Source organism: Alosa sapidissima, chromosome 24, assembly GCF_018492685.1.
Source record: "Alosa sapidissima isolate fAloSap1 chromosome 24, fAloSap1.pri, whole genome shotgun sequence".
NCBI classification, from domain to species: Eukaryota; Metazoa; Chordata; class Actinopteri; order Clupeiformes; family Clupeidae; genus Alosa; species Alosa sapidissima.
In genome coordinates this window covers 24,252,352-24,270,889 of record NC_055980.1, presented here as the reverse complement: position 1 = coordinate 24,270,889, position 18,538 = coordinate 24,252,352, and the positions used below count along the sequence as shown (strand labels likewise).

Below are 18,538 nucleotides of genomic sequence, written 5' to 3'. Positions count from 1 at the left end.
ACTCGAGATCTCTCAAAAACAAACTCAAGATCTCAGCAACCTAGTCAGTGTTTGTCCCAACTAACAGACAGACACACACACACGCGCACACACACAGACAGACACACACACAGACACAGCAGACACTGTTAAGGTACATAGCACCTACAACTAATACACTCGGGTCCAGTTGGTAAAACCGTTTAATAGTTATGTGTAGGGGGGGTGTACCATGTGCAGTCATTGAAAATAAGTTATTCACAGAAAATGAGCCAAGGCCTAAGTCTAAAGAAATAATAGAGCCAAGAGTCTACGTTTAAAGAAATAATAAATAGCATAATTTTGTTTTAGCAAACACTGAAATCGGGTCCTATAAACCCAAACACCTTACAAGGGTTAAACTAAAACTAACTTAATTAAAATGCCCATGCTTTCTTTTTTTTTATTAGAACATAGACATTGAAAGCAGGTACTTTTTTCCTTTTATTTAGGTAGGGTTACTTCTGGTACTTATACTTTTACTAGAGTAAATATTTTTCTCTGGTTATTTGTACTGAGTTTCTGAACTTCTTCCACCACTGATGATAGGTCACACATACACACACACACACACACACACACACACCAGTTTGATGCTGCTAAAGACTTTATTGATCAGAGACAGGAGAGATGGAAAGAGAGAGATCAGGCTCGACCACTAGAGGGAGCTGTTCATCTGTATTTGTGGACGGCACGCTGGATGAACTTTGTGTGGCTGAGCACACGTGTGTACACGCCAGGGTAGCCATGCCGGGCACAGCCATGTCCAAAACTCACCACCCCGACCTGGACGAACTGCTCAAACGACTTACACACCAGGGGGCCACCAGAGTCACCCTACACACACACACACACACACAAACATTGAAAGTTATTGTCTATTTGGGCCATTGGAATTTATGAACTTTAAACTAACTCTCATAAACTAACACAGTCATAGCCACCCTCTCTTCCTGTTAACATCAGCAGAACATGAGATAGGATCTACACACACACACACACACTTATAATCACATACACTCTCTGGCATCAGCCTCTCTTCCTGTTAACTTCAGCAGAACATGAGATAAGATCTGCACCTTGGTGTGTGTATAAGTGTGTGTGGGCTTGCATGTGTGTGTGTGTATATGTGTGGGTCTGCGTCTGCATGTGTATCAGTGGCGTGCCGTCAGTGCCACGCCGGGCACAGCCTTTTCAAAAACTCCCCACCCAGACCTGGACCCTGTTTTAGTCTAAAAAATGTGTGGCATTGCTTAGAGCACCTTTAAATATATATTTTTTAGGGCTGTCAAAATAACTGATTCATTTTGATTAATTAATTTGAGAAAAAATAACTGATTAAAAAAAATAGTGCAGATTAATCGATTCCGTATGACCTTTGACCCTAAGCCGTTCTAGTCAGTAACCATTAGACTGTAAAATGAAGGAGAGAGAAGAAAATGGATCAGGGCTATTTGACTTCATTACCAAGTGGGCCAGACAGGACAACCACTGGGTCTTCACGGGCCACCCAAAATATGGCGTTGCTAAAATGACTATTGTGGCTATATATATATAGTCATTTCATAGTCGCATGTGTTCATAACTATCCAGCTACATTTAATACGGTTAAAGATATTCACAAATACTGGATGTGGTGGATATTCCTGAACATTCATACCCAACTTCTGTCATAGCTCATATTTTAAAAGAAACCAGTGAAAACTATTCTGACAAACAATAAGCAGCATTTCAATGCCTGAATCAAGTGATGGGCTAACTATCATTAACATCCAACTTCAGTCGTATTTCATATTTGTAAAACAAACCACAGTGAAACATACTGACAAACATATAAGCAGCATTGTAATTTGTAATGCCTCAATCAGGTGATATACGCATTCTTTGTAAAAGAGCCTTGGTAAAAGGTAGGCCCTATCTTGCGTCGGGTGACAAATCGTTCAGGCTACAAGAATGGATGGATGCTATCATAGCTCTCTCTTGTTCCGTACAAAAGTGACCGAGACCTAGGCTACTCCTTTGACTTGTAGTGCCACCACATATATCGTATATACTATATCGTTACCGAAATGCATTCATTGCACAGTAAACACTTCGGTTTATGACTGTTGACAGCAATGTAAACAGTCAGTTCTTTCTGACTGGAACTGCCGTTTTCATCATCAATTTTGTGTTGACAGACTTTGTTAACAAATCTTTCACATTAGGATTACTGCTGCCAACGCGGGAATTCCTGTGTTATGGGTGAGTTCGTAAATTGGCACACCGAGCGCTCCGAGCACACTGAAACTTTTTAATTGTGCGTTATTTTATTTTCAGAGTGTTAGATTGAATTTCCGAACGCACCCTATATCTGACAGCCCAGTGAGACAGGCGCGAGCCACGCGACATTGTTTAGCCTACTTTTGTAGCCAATCACTGCTTATTTTATTCATTATAGCATAGTCATGAAAGCCAGAGTTGAAGGCAGTTTGCGGGCGGGCCGCAGGTAAAATTCAACAGGCCGCTAGTTGAATAGCCCTGGCCTAGATCATTGATTGAAACATTTACTTTTAAAAAACGGCCTGACGGTGTTGATAAAAATAAAGAGTTGATTAAAATAAAGTCCTCTGCAATATCTGTAGCAAGGAATTTGCATATCACCGGAGTTTGTCAACTCTAAAGTTGCACATCAATGCAAAGAAATAGTGTTGACATTGAAGGGGGTGTTTTCATTGTGTCCCCTAGGTTATATCTGTGGCCTGAAATGCGTTGTATGTGAAAAAAGACTTCTTCCCGAAGCACTTTTGAATTTATTAGGTCATATTAGGTCATATTGTATATTATTATGACCATTATTTGAACAGTGAAAATAATAATAAAAGAGTTTTTTAACTTTAATGTCACTAATGCTGATTATTCAATGATTCATTTAAATACTTTCACAGCAAAAATTATATATGTGATTAATTTAGATTAATTAATCACAGAGCATGTAATTAATTCGATTACATTTTTTAATTGATTGACAGCCCTAATATTTTTTAAAAAGTATCACGAGAAGACTAGCATCAAGATTTAACTGATAATTGCTTTTCAAAGATATCATTGATTGAAGCATACTTGCCACATAGGTGGAGACTGTAGAGATGGAGACAGTAAAGAAGCTGAGGATACGAGAAGTTGAAATAATAAAGACACGCCTCCAGGAAAAGCCATATATGGGAAATATTTGGATAGGTTCATGAAGAAGATGACAGTAGTGCAAGCTATGTTCTATGTACTTCTTGTGAAGCCATTTAAAAAGTATGACAGCCACAAAACAGGCACGACCAACATACAGTAACTCGTCACAAACGCGCCACTGGTGCACACTAAGCCCTCCCAGCCAAATAGAGTAAGTGCAATTCCCAAACCTCGAGCAAACAATAGATAACTTTATAGACTGACCTAGAACAGCTTTTTTAGACGAGACACAAGACCTAATGACAAGTCACTCAGTAAAATGCTGATGCTTTGCCACCTGCCCATGTTAAACTTTTAGCCTACAGCCAGCGGGCGCCTGCAGGAATAAAATGGTATGGTACACAGACTACCCAGCCATATCTACCGGTATATATAGGCCATATATATAGGCCAGGTTCGCGCATGCATAAAAGTTACCTTAGTTTGTTGTGTCTGTGACTTTAAACAGTGTGTGTGCTTCAGTAAAGCTTTGTGCTTCATTCAGCATTATAAACCAGTTCTTCTGCTAACGTTTTGACCAGCAATATATTTCTCTTGCCTACCTTTCGCAAATAAATTATTTTGTTTTACAAAAATGGCCTACTGTCACACTGCATGCTAGGCTATAACCAAAAGCACCCATTTTGTAAAGGGTCGGATCGCGGGTTGGGTATCATTTTGTCTTAATTAATATTTGCGGTCTGAGTTGCGGTCGGGTTGATTAAAATATCGGGCGAGCTCGGGACGTTTGTTTGCTAGTGAAATACTGTGAAACACTAATTCACATAGTCACTTTGCTAATACTGTACACATATTCAACAGAACACACACACACACTCTCACACACACACACACACGCTCACTCACACACAAGCACACATACACACACACGCTCACTCACACACACACACACACACTCACACTCACACACACACACACCTGGCATGAGTCCTTGCCCCCCTGCATGTATCCAGCACACAGGTGGTTGTCATCAGTCCGGGGGTACATCAGCCTGCAGGTTTTGTCGTCCACTAGGGGGAGCTTTAGCTGCTGCATAGTCTCTTCACCTTCCAACGGTGCTAAGAGTGAGAGATATACACAGAGAGAACAGAGAAGTTTCACCAAAGTTTCACCGTTGTGGTACAACAAAGGACCTACAATCTTGTGCTTTCATTGGATAGTCGCGTCGCGTTCAACGGATTAATTTGCATAAAGATGGATATCGGCATTTTTTCAAATGCAGCGCCACCTTCCTGGAATGCTTTGTGGGCATGTTAAAGTAATTTTTTCAGTCCGATTCGATTTCGATTCGATTCGATTATCGATTATCTCCCCATTAATTCACTAATAGCAACTTATACATGTTTATTTACATATCTGAATGAAAAAACATGAATTCTTTAACATTGCAATATATGTTTATTGCTCTTAAGATTCCAAAATAAAAGACTATACAAGTGCAAAGTAATGCATTCTAAGTCAGAGGTAGCATTCAATAAAGTTCAGTAGTGTAGGTCTATGTCTAATTGAGTGCCTGTCATTTTAAGACATTCGTGTGGGAATCCTTGCAATTAACATTAACACAGTTAAAAGGCTGCTGATGTGTGGATGCAATTCATAACGTAGTTAGTTAAAATAACGGTTCGTACTTCTCCTTTGGACAAGCATTTTTGAGTCTTGGAAAACACTTTTCCATTTACATCGGGATTTTGCAAACATTCAGAGTCAATAAAATGAGCCCTGCATGAATAACGAATACAAGCAGCTGCAAGTAAGCATGCTAAACTTGACATCCAAACAGTATTCTAACGTTAGCTCTGAGATACTGCTTGATTGCATACTGTAACTTAACTTAGTTTAGTCTCCTCAATGTACTATGTTGCAGAGTTTACTTTAACTTTAATGCAGCAGTTTTGAACAAGCGCAGCATGGTCACGATGCTAAGCGGATTTAATAGCAATTTAGCCCACTGTGTTCTATGCAGTGCTTCTATGTGGCAACAACAATCGTGAATATTTTGTTAAATGCACATGCAGAGGAGGAGCGTCTATGAGGAGGAGCAGCGGGCTCGTTACGAGAGAGAGCGGGCGGGGCGAGGAAAGGCTGTGTGAGTAAAAAGTGCAGCTCAATGAAATTATTTTATCTTATCTTTAATTTAAATAGTACAACATAGAACATCAATGTGTGGTGGCCGGTTTTGATTTCGTGGTGCCCAGCCACAGATTAGTCAACGTATGGAAAACACTGAAGGTGTAAAATTAAAAATATTTAGCAGCACACGTTATGCTTGACGAATCGACGCTCATATTTTGCGTCAACGTATTTTTTGCGTCGACGTCATCGATAACGTCGACGCGTTGTCCCAGCCCTATCAAGGGCACTTCAGCCGAGCCTACTGGTCGGGGTTCGAACCGGCAACCCTCCGGTTACAAGTTCGAAGCCCTAACCAGGTAGGCCACGGCTACCCCAAAGATATGTGTCCTCCTGTCTGCATTCGAGCATTCTGACTGATCTGGACATTTGGATGATTAACAATGCAGTGTCTACTGTATAACCAGTAGGCCACAGCTGCCCCATCTTATTTTTTTTTTTTTTTTGAAAAGCACGTACTTCCCTCAGCCACGTCGCCCCACCCGGTGACCCAGCACTCGGAGCTGGTGTTGAAGACGTCCAGCGGACCGGCCAGCGGCACAGGCCTCACATGGCGGGAGATGACCACCGGCTCCGCCAGCTGCACCAGGGCGATGTCATGTTTCGGCACGTCCCCATCGTCATGGTAACCGGGGTGGATCAGGACACGGTGGACGCCGTACGGCAAGCCAGTGGGCTCAAGAAGCTTCTGCTCGCCTGCCACCACTGCCATCACATGACTGTGTGTGTGTGTGTGTGTGTGTGTGTGTGTGTGTGTGTGTGTGTGTGTGTGAGTGAGAGAGAAACACATTAGTATCTATCAACACAAAGCAACTTCACACCATATCCCCTATATACACATGCATGCGCACGCACTCTCTCACACACACACACACACACACAGTAAAGTCAACTTACAGATTTTCAACACAGTGAGCTGCAGTGAGGACCCATTGACTGTTGATAAGGGAACCACCACAGAAAATAGTATCCTAAATTAGGATACACACACACACACACACACACATAAACATAACAGAAATACCGTTTGGACATGCATCCATATATACACATTGGTATTCATTCCAAAACAAACACACACACAGGCACACACAGTTGGTCATTCCCTAACACACACACACACACACACATTTCCATTAGTGATGTCGAGGTACACCATCCAGGGCCATCTTCCAGGGGCCGCGTCCTCTCCCCCCACTATGGAGCTACGGGACCTGAGACGCAGTGAGCCTGCAGACAAACACACTACATTACACACACACACACACACACACACACACACACACACACACACTACATTACACACACACGCACTCACACACACTTCATGTACTTACACACACATATATATATATATACGTATGGACAGACACACACACACCTGTAGTTATACACACGCATGTGCACCCCAGGGTAGCGACGCCGGGCACACAAAACACACACACATATACACATCATGTACATACACAGACCCATAAACATACACACATATACACACACACTACATTACCTACTCTACAGTACACACACACACACACACACACAAATACACACACACACAAATACACATATAGACAGACAGACGCACGCAAAATCACACAAATGCTTCATGCACAGATACACCCTCACATACATACACAGAGAGAGAGACACACAGATACACACACATACATATACACACACACACAGAGATATACACAGATACACACACACACACACATACTGTATACACACACAGAGAGACAGAGATACATACATATACACAGAGAGAGAGACACAGATACACATATACACACACACAGATACACACAAATACATATACACACACACACACAGAGCAGTGTTTCCCCTACAGTGTATTTAATAGCGGCGCAGCGCCGCCGCTGGATTTTCAGCGCCGCTGCAACATAATATCACGAGATTCACTTAACACACTGTAAAAGCACAACGGCCAACGTCATCTCGAAATTGTTTTCTGAAAGTCTTGAGTAAGTTAAGTGCATCAAATCCGCACTTAGCCTCTCATTATTCAGGACATATATGCGGCATGATGTGTCAGGTGATTACAAGCCCAAAGACAAGTCTGCAGCCCATATGGCTAGCCTACGTTCTGAACATGGTTACATTGTTTAGCTATCCGACTGATGGGGTCTTGCTCCGCCACAGTGTAGCCCATGGTGTCATCGTTCACTTGTAGGTTACACAATAAATAGCCTACTTATAGGCCTTGAAGAAAAAATGATATTAGTTATATTTCATCACGAAGCTGTTTGTATGCCGTGAATTCGCTTGTAGCCTATGCCATATGTTAAGCTTGAGCAATTCCTCTGATCCAAAGCCTGCTTTGACACATTGACACTAATGTGAAACATGCATCCTCCTCTCCTAGCCTACATCAAATATAAGAAACCAATTCATGATTACCAAAATGAATTTAACATGGGGGGAAAAAAGTTTGTTGCGATTTAGCCTATACTGTTGTGATGCGGTTCTTTCTGCTGATTGGATTTACGTCCGGTGTCGTCAACTCTGAGAACTCTTGCTCCGGCTGACAATTTTATCCAGAGAGCTGATTTCCCAAAGATGAGCCTCCATCAACATTCAACGACAAATTATTAAAACGTAAGTAATGCAATAGAGTAAACCAATGTGCTACAAGGTGTATGGTCTTAACGTTAATTGTAGCCTAGACTTGTAACGTTAGCGTAGGGCTACATGTAATGTTTGCATGGGAAAGCTAGGCGAACACAGTCTAGGCCTGTTTAAACTTTCTGATAGTTAAAGGAAATATGAGCATATGTTGGCATATACGTATAGCCTAAATTCTGTCCACTTAGCTATAATAGGCTATCACAAACAGACCTTTTCTACATTTGCGGCATTAGACATAGGAGCCTACATTCTCTTATCAGAAAGACGTGTTCTCATAACTTCAGCGTTCTCTTGACGGTGAGACGAACGGTCGCACTTCAATCAAGTAGCCTAGGTCCTTTTCGAGTTAATTGTGAGTGAGTTGTATGGTAACTGTGGGAGTGATGTAGAAGAAAAGTGAGTATTTACTTTTTTATACGTGGGTTTGTTGTTTTGGGACTGAGAAATAGACTACAAGGAGAGCATCTGGCTACGTGCATGCGTGTCAGCATTAATGGCCCCCCAACAATTCAATTCAATTACCAAAGAGCCTTAGAGATGTTCTTTGAAAAGCCCAGAAAAATTAAGTGCTCGCAGATTGGGTGTGGCCTTTGCCATTAAGACAAATTTAAATAAATTGTAAATAATCTTTTTCTGGGTTGTGCCATTTCATTTTTCTTCTATCATTTTTAACCAATAATGTAAAAGAAAGCTGAAAATGTCCACAAAAGAAACACGAAGGTATGATATAAAAAAAAATAAATAAAAATAAATAAATAAAAAAAAATGCGCAACAACCCCCCGCCTAGCTTGGTTATGCGCAACAACCCCCCGCCTTGTTTGCTATTACTTGGGGGGGGGGTTTGTGTGCCCCCCCCCAAGTAATAGCACCGCTGCTGGAAAAAATTCTAGGGGAAACACTGCAGAGATACACATATACACACACAGAGACACAGATACACACACATACATATACACACACAGAGAGAGACACAGATACACACACACATACATATATACACACACACACATATACACACAGAGAGAGAGACACAGATACACACACACATACATATATACACACACAGAGACACAGATACACACACATAAATATACACACACAGAGAGACAGAGAGACACAGATACACACACACACACACACACACACACACACACATACATACACACACAGAGAGACACAGATACACACACACATACACACAAAAAAGCCACAGCCAGTTTCAAATCTAGACTTAAGATCAAACACACTTCCAATTAATCAGATACACTCTGTATTACAATTAGTTTACTTTGTATTTTTTTAATGTTTTTTAATTGTTGTATGTTATGTAAACTACTTGACTAATGTGTTAATTTACCAGAAATTAAAAAGAGAGCATAATTAAGCAATAATTTAGCAAATGAGCCTATCATTTTGTAAAATGAGCGCACTTTAGTAAAAGGAGTGCACCAATCATTTATTAAATTGAGGACACAATTTAGTAAAACGAGTGCACTATTTAGTATTATAATCACACACTTTGGTAAATGAAATATTATCTTGATAAACACAACAAATGCAATGGAACCTTAAGCGTTCCACACCAAACATTGTGAAATATTTCAACCAGAATATTAAAAGTAGAATTGTACTACACCATGTCCTAACCTACGACGGAGTATTAGGGCCACACATGAAGAAAAAAATATTTTTGCCATGATGAGATTAAACTCGACATGTCAACTTTAAAGTCGCCATGTCGACTTCAATCTCAACGTGTCGACATTTAATAAAGAATAAAGTTAGAGAGAACGACCGCTCGGGATGATTGAAAGGGAGGACGAATGAAACATTCCAGTTTTCTTCGAGTGCAACAATGATTAGACATAGGCCTACTGTATATCATGTGGACAAAACATAGAACATATTAACCTCCATTGCTCAGCCAAATACTTTGTGATAGGTCCTTATCACGGAATTACAGGCGATAAATGCGATGGTCAAAAGTAAACGTCATTAGCGGTTTATTTATTGTAGGCTATTATTAAAGAGTGTTTTTCATCTAAAGGTTCAACTTCATGCTTGCACTAAACTAGGCCTACTAAGTGCTCTCCCCAATCCTAGATTTTCACATTGCTTGTTTATTTGTTTGTTTGTTTGTTCAGCCTATTGCTGAATGTCTATGGAGGGACGAATGAAGCTGTCCTCCCGACCTGGCAACCCTATGTATTCTGCATGCACATGGACACATAGTGCATAAATAAAGTACATGCACACATATTCCCTCACAGGATCAAAAGAGTATATATACTTAGGCCTATACATGTCTGTGTTAGCCTACTATATTTATTGCAGGTGAGACATGGAAAAGCAGTTTTAGAAAAATTAGTTTTGCCATGTTAACCTATGGAGAGTGACGGCCTGTGGGTCATGAAGGGCAGGTATTTGGATGTGCGGTGGCCTTACCCATGTAAAACAGAGTGAAATAACATTTTGTATAGAAACATTATATCATTGGATACATCTTTTATTCTAGCTATATAAATGGCATAGTGCATGGTATTTCATAAAAGCGAGATACAGCGCTTCACGATGACGGCAATGAGTAGATAACAGACAAGACGCAATCTATCTGAATATCTGCAATCTATTTGAAATAACACTTATTTGAAACCTATTATTCATGTCACATATTGTGTGTTAGTGTAGGCTACATAACTTAAACTGTGGGCTATGTTTAAACTGTATTTCGAGTTTAATGTTGGCATGTCGACTTTAAAGTCGACACGTCGAGATTAAAGTAGATATGATATTTCAACTTTATTGCCGAAATTGCGAGTTTAATGAGCGAACGTTAGCAATAAAATCCGTTTACATTGTTTTCAATTGGAGAGTCCTAACTGCAAGTGACGCGAGCAGCGCGATGCAGTGCAACGTTTTGAGAGACCTTTTGTTGGGCGCCGGTTTCTATTTTCTTTTTGTCGCTTGCTTTTTTCTGCTATTTTGAATGAGGAATACGACGCAATAGAATGGCATATTTAACAGATTCAGTGTAGACAGATAAGTATAAGTATAAATACACTTGCGAGGGAAATTTGGTCTCTGCATTTATCCCAATCCGTGAATTAGTGAAACACACTCAGCACACAGTGAAGTGAAGCACACACTAATCCCGGCGCAGTGAGCTGCCTGCTACTACAAGAACAGGGTGCCTTGCTCAAGGGCAGCTTCAGCGGTTCCTGGTCGGGGCCTGAACCGGCAACCCTCTGGTTACAGGTCCAGAGTGCTAACCAGTGGGCCACGGCTGCCCCACAACAGATAACACTGAGTATATAAGCTTGCCTGTATCCTGTAAGGACATAGTGTAAGCCCTTAAATGCTGCGCTGCAAGAGCCTACTCCACTGGATCTGATACTCTACTGGCATTTTGGTCATACCACAGATTTGACCATTTTAATCAGTATATAAGTATTATATATAAGTATATATATCTGTATATGATACATATATGTTCTGACCATTTTGATCAAAACACATCCCTCATTTACTTCTTATTTCATGGGTCACTCAAACACACAAACACACACAGGGCATCTCACCTGTAGCTGAGCTGAGCAGCAGGGTCACACAGAGACAGACCATGAGGTTCATGTCTGCAGTCTGCTGGAATGCACCGAGACCACAGCTATTAAATACAGTGACCACACACACATACACACACACACGCACACACACAGGGGCGTTGGACTGGGGGTAAAACCACTACTGATTATAGGGGCCCAAGGGGAGAGAGGGCCCTTGAAAAGTCTGGAACATATTTTATTTTACCTGGATATTTTATATATGTATGTATGTAATTACATTTCATAATAAATGTCAAATGAAATGTAAAGTCAGTGTATAGGCTGAATAACTTGGTTGATTGACTGACTACATTTTGTATACAAAAAAAGTGAAGACTATCTAAGGTCTCATCCACCCCTTGCTTCTGCGCCAAATGGTTTGGTCCATCTGCAAGCATTTTGTTTGTTAGTTCAGTTGAGCATATACCTATGTTCCTTTGTAATGTCGTTGCATAATTATGAATCCCCCCTACACACACACACACACACACATAACTATCACTCTCTGGCATCAGCCTCTCTTCCTGTTAACTTCAGCAGAACATGAGATAGGATCTGCACTTTGATGTGTGTATACGTGTGTGTGGGCTTGCATGTGTGTGAGTGTAAGTGTTTGTGGGTTTGCATGTGTGTGTGTGTATACTTGTGGGTCTACATGTGTGTCAGTGGCATGCCGTCAGGGCAAGCAAATCGAGCTGTGCTTGACCAGCTGATGACTGAAATATATGTGGCTAATTCAGGATCAAACAAACACATGTTTGGTGCTGCTGGAAACTTTATTGATCAGAGAGACAGGAGGAGAGGCAGAAGAGAGAGGAGAGAAGGAAAGAGAGAGATCAGGTAGAGGTGGAGAGCTCCTCCCTGTGTGACCACTAGAGGGCGGTGTTGTTCAGCTGTATGTGCCGATGACGTCCTCGATGAACTGTAGTTCATCGAACATGTAGTTATACACACGTGTGTAAACGCCAGGGTAGCCACGCCGGGCATAGCCAACTCCAAAACTCACCACCCCGACCTAGACGAACTGCTCAAACGACTTACACACCAGGGGGCCACCAGAGTCACCCTACACACACACACACACACACACACACACACACACACACAAACAAAACATGTTTAGAATTGAAAAAAAAAAGTTTTTTTTTTTAAATTTCAGAAACTACTCACAGAGAATGAATGAGCAGTACTGTACAAAAACTCTTAAATGCCAGCCTTTGATTTCTGCCATTGAGAATCGATACAAATGGCAGCTCATTGTGTTAGTGTTAGCCTAGGCCATGTACATAGGTTGGTGGTCCGTGGACTTTGCATTTGGGGACTATATAAAACTAAGGCCAAGCAGCTAAAGTACTGTTCCGTATCAGCAGTTATAGGAGCTTATTTGGAAGAGATTATGTGTCCTATTCCCTTGACCTGTAACAGGTTATGATAGATTGCTGAACTGCTTTAATCTACTGGATTATTCAGAAGATTTGATTCCTAATGTAACTCGACTTGTAAAGTGGAATCAAATAAAGTATATAAAATGTGTATCTCTCTCTCTCTCTCTCTCTCTCTCTCTCTCTCTCTCTCTCTCTCTCTCACACACACACACACACACACTGTACACACACACACATGTAGACAAAAGACAAACACAAACAAACTGTACACATAAACTGTACACATACATGCACATTATTTACATCACAAAAACAACATATGGTAGGCTACTCAATCACACACACACACAGGCACATGTTATGAAGTGTGTGTGTGTGTGTGTGTGTGTGTGTGTGTGTGTGTATGTATGTGTGTGTGTCTGTGTTTGTGTGTGACAGAAAGATGTACTGATACATGAACATCTTAATAATCTTTTAGTGGTTTGTGCTTACGTGGGAGTGTATGTGACCAACAGATAGATATCTCTTGCAGTTTTATCTTCAGTTGTGAGAACATGTCAGCACCATACACACACACGCGCACGCACGCACACACACACGCACGCACACACGACGGCCTTGATTGAACCCTAAATATCACTCATAGCCAGGTAAATTGTTTGCTCTTTGTATAATATACTGACAACAATTATGGCTGAGGGTGTTTGAGGGTATTAGAGGATTTATTTTGACAGAGGCCTAATTACTGTAATACGGGGGATATATCAGCAGTTATAGGAGCATGCTTATTTGGAAGAGATGATGCTTCCTATTCCCTTGACCTGTAACAACTCATGATAGATTGCTGAACTGCTTTAATATACTGGATTATTCAGAAGATTTGATTCCTAATGTAACTTGACTTGTAAAGTGGAATCAAATAAAGTATATAAAATGTGTATCTCTCTCTCTCACACACACACACAAACACACACACACACTCAGACACACACATACAAACATTTTAACTTAATTTAAACACAATTTGAATGGTGTAAACTGGAACTTAAGTTTTACATTCCCTAGCCTATAAAACTTTAATCATCTGAATCTGAGCTGGACATTTTTTGCATTTAAATTCTAGCATTATGCTATTTCAATGATGATGGTGGGACAGGCTATTATATGGTTTATCAATTTGCAAAGTAGGCTAAGTATGTCCTGATAAACATTTTATAAATTTTCATATGTATTCATTATGTATCAAGAAGAATGGGTGTAAATAGCAGACAGAGCTGTAACACATTTTTCTCATTTCTCTCCTTGGTTCTGAAAATTCAATAGGACTGCATGTACTGTAGGCCTACTGTAGCCAGGGCACAGATAGGTCTTTTCAGTTTTCATTAGGCTATTGTCTACACAGAGATCATAGGCTATAAGGCTACATCTTACTGATTAAATTCAAAGCTAATTTAAATAGCCTAGAAATCTAGACGCACCCTAGCGGCAGCAAATATGTTATTGCCAGAGAATGTCTAATAAGGGGAGAACAGCCACTCTCGGGAAACTTACGGTTTCTGAACTGGTTGCAGTTCCTTTCTGGTTCCACATGAGGGCGCTCACGAATAAGTGTAGAATGAATGGAGTTCTATGGAGCTGTACCACTCAAATCCACTTTTCTCGGGATATAATTTTTTGCCCAGATATTTGAATATTGCATGTAAAAGAGGGGGCAGAGAAAATATAAACCGCTGAGTATTATATTTTTTGAGTCACCTATTTGTTCTAAAAAGCCTCTCAAATGCGTCAATGACGTCATTCATTAGCAGAAAGCTAGTGTGTTTTGGGCAACAACCAGGGCTTAATTTGAGCCGGAACACGCCGGAACATGTTCCGGCACCTCCGACGTTGGATCCGGAACCTTTTTTTATTGGATCCATCAATTAAGTCAATATAAAAAATAAATCGCCTAAACAAAAAATAAATAAATTACTGTTTGTGTAGTGTTCAATGTTGATCTCTTTCTTAGCCTATTAGTCTTTAGAAATAGGGGAGAGACCAAACAGGATACAACAAGCTAATCGAGGATTTGAAAGTGCTCAATCATATTGGTCACAGGAGGGTGACGCGCTGTTCGGGGAGAGAGAAGTTGAGACGCTCTGCCAGTAGTTTTGCATCGATAGCCCGCGGAATTTCATCAGGGCTTACCATCTCCTCCCATGATCATGGATTTCTAAAGGACATAGGTGTAGAAAAAGAAGCAGGGTAATGGAGGCCGGGGGTCTGGATGCTGTATGGCCCATTTTGGACAAGTAGGCCTAGGCTACGGTAGGAAGAAATCGCGCTTCCACGCTGTATCTAGTTGATCATTGATTACTGGGTGTGGGTGGTCATCATTGCAATATATAGCACACTTAAGCGCCGAGGCTATTAGCCCCTTGTTGGACTGTTTTGTTGGTTCCCCTGTATCTCCTGTTTTCCCGGTGCACGCTTGTGTGTGTTTGTGTGTGTGCGCGTGAGTGTTTGTGTCTCCCGCTCCCTCTCTGTCATATTATGTGTCAGTTCCGATGTGTTTTGATTAGGGGGAGGTGTCCGGGGGGGATAGGGGTTCAGATGTGTCAATCAGAAATTACTAATCATTCCACGCTGTATCTATGTGCAGTGCAGTGTGTTGCAAGTTCTGAAGTTAATAAACATTGCCCTGGTGTACATGTAACGGATGCCAGCTAGCTTAGCTGTGCTTGTGGAACGTTGGTAAACCTCACTCCCCAACGCCTCAAGAGTGCTGCTGGCATGCGAGCCAGTAGCCTGGGCTATTGGTTTAATTGTTAGCGCGCTCACCTCCCGATCCGAGGGGCTGCTGTTCGCGGGTTCGAGTCCGGGCCTGTGCAGGGCTTAATCGCACAGGTTCAACACAACGCAGGTTACATACACATCACGTTGTTTAGTTTTTTTTAGTCAGAGCTATGTACGCAGGTTTTTTTGTTGTTGGTCCGTAACCTTAAATCCCCGTTTTGAGTCGCCGGATCCACCCCCCCTTTGCGCTCCGGCACCTCCCACTTTACAAATGAAGCACTGGCAACAATAGGCCTGTCAAACTCGATTCCTTTTAAGGATCCGTGTTATTCTGAGTCACTCACTAAACTGATCCGGGTTGAACGAGTCACTTGAGTCACTATTGCTAAATCGCAAAGAAATTCAGTCCTACGTTCAAGCAGTGCCGTGGGGTGCTTCATTTCGTTAAGTGCCTTCTCATGTTGGATGTGGATCCTCCATGATTTGAAACCAGGTTTTTGCAGCACTTGCATTTAGCCTTTAGAGTTTTGCTCTCCTGGTCAAAGTGCATCCACACATTGTTCATCTTTTTGGTGCTCATGTTCAGAAACTTTGATCTTATTGACAGAGAGGGTAGCCTATATTATAATAATTAATTATTTGTTGTTGTTTTGTTAACAATAGAAAAGTTTGCCTAGGTCTAATGCTACTCTGCTACAATGTTTATTACCACTACTACTAATAGTAGGCTACTAGGAATCTATTCTAATAAGTATTATAGGCTGCTAATACTAGGCAACTAATATTACTATTAATCATAGCTATACTGTTAGGTACCCTAATATAATATCATATAATATAATATAACATAGCCTAATATAATAGCATCAAAACCTCCACCCACTCACAGGAAAGAAAGCAGTTTGAGCCAGACTGTTTATTTATTGTCTTAACCTAGCCTAAGCAATTGACTTTCAATGTAGACATAGAAACAGGAACGTAGAAATGCCCTGCAGTGAATAAATTATTATTATTGTTATTATTATTATTATTACTACTACTACTACTATTCTCATTAGGCCTATTATTATTATCACCTTAGGCCTATTATTATTATCACCTTGACACGAGTAGAAACTAGGCTACTCGCTCGTCTACAGATCCACTCATGTAGCCGGCTGATTCGACTGACTCGCACTCATAACAACATAACGTAACCGGTCCGCCCGGCTGATCCAAATGACCCAGGTAGGCTAGCCTACTCAAGCAACTCCATACAGAGCTTGCAATGTTTCGGACTGTCTTCGCGACCTAATTGCATTTTATAGTAGGCTATGCGTGCAGAACATATGTTATTTCAGAAGTGAAAGCATGGCTTTTGTTGTGGATTTGTTTTTCACCTTGACGAGGAGTTACTCGCTGCTCTAAAGATCCACTCATGACAACGTAGCCGGCTGATTCGGCTGACTCGCACTCATAACAACGTAACCGGTCCGCCCGGCTGATTCGACTGACCCAGGTAGATACTCAAGCAGCTCCATGAGCGTGCAGTTCGGACTGTCTGCACGACCTAATTGCATTTTAATATGCTACATCTATACACCAAATCTAATTATGTCTAGGCTACATGCAGAACATTGAATGCTATTTCAGAAGTGGAAAAATGGCTTTTGTTGTGGAATTGCTTTTCACCTCGAGGAGGAGCTACTCGCTCTCGCAGATCCATTCATGACAACGTAGCCGGCTGATTCGACTGACTCGTACTCAACGTAGCCTAACCGGCCGGCTGATCCGACTAACCCGGATTGCTACTCAGCCGCTCCAATCTGAGTCCCATGGTCTGTGAGTCTGCAATGTTTCCGGCTCTGCGGGAAGTTAACCAGTTATCTCGGAATGCCTGCTCACTCAGTCGCTTGAGTTGATTTGTGTTGTGGTTGCCTACGAAATTGTTACATTTTTGGCTAGGAGGCTAGCTAATGTTGCAAGAGGTTTGTGTGTGGCGCTGTTTATCGTTTTAGATTGAATTGTAGTAGGACTCAACTTATCCGAGTTAATGATACTAGAGACTCGCGACTCATGGGTTAATTTAAAGACACGGGTGAAAGATCCGAGTGAATCACGACTTAAACACCTTTAGGCAACAACGACCCAACCTGTCAGAAATCGAAAGGACGTAAGTCAGGGGTCTCAAACACCCGGCCCGCGACGTATGTCAAAATAATAATGTAATCCGGCCCTTGAGGCTATTTTTAATTGCGACAAACAACGATACTGATTAAAATAGACGATAGATCCAAATACGGTGACAAATCTCATTTGTACTCTGCTCCACTATGTGCTAGACATCCAGAGCTTCATTCAAACCCAAAATCGCTGCGCAAAGTTTTCAGGAAATACTTATTACACGCGAGAAACACAAAGACGTGCATTTGTAATGACACGGAAGCGATGCAGGCCATAGTGTTGCATAAATTGAAGCAGAAATTAAGCAGAAATAGGCTTACACCAAATGTTGAAAAACATTTACGTGTGATGAAGTCTTAGGTAGGCTATGCTATTCACCTATTCTAAATCTGAAGGAGAATATCCGGTAACACTTTATTTTAATGTGTCACTGTTACAGTGTACCTACCTAATTAGGTACAGTGGTACAACCTGTGTAACAACATGTACTATCAGGTACTATCATTGTACTTGCATAATGTATTTGTGGGTACCTACATATAGTTGTTACATTGTAATACTGAGTGCTTTTACAAAACTTTGCCAAT

General features: G+C 41.2%; 1 protein-coding gene across 1 annotated transcript; it reads right to left on the bottom strand.

Moving 5' to 3' along the window:
• Window positions 1–607: 607 nt before the first annotated feature.
• LOC121700569 (tryptase-2-like) lies at window positions 608–11,686 on the bottom strand. The gene is made up of 6 exons (XM_042083626.1): window positions 11,605–11,686; window positions 6,503–6,603; window positions 6,271–6,344; window positions 5,833–6,092; window positions 4,162–4,301; window positions 608–855 (listed from the first exon to the last, which is right to left on the bottom strand). The coding sequence occupies exons 1-6, from the start codon at window positions 11,654–11,656 to the stop codon at window positions 691–693; spliced, it is 792 nt and encodes a 263-aa protein (XP_041939560.1). The 5' UTR covers window positions 11,657–11,686; the 3' UTR covers window positions 608–690.
• Between the last annotated feature and the right edge of the window lie 6,852 nt (window positions 11,687–18,538).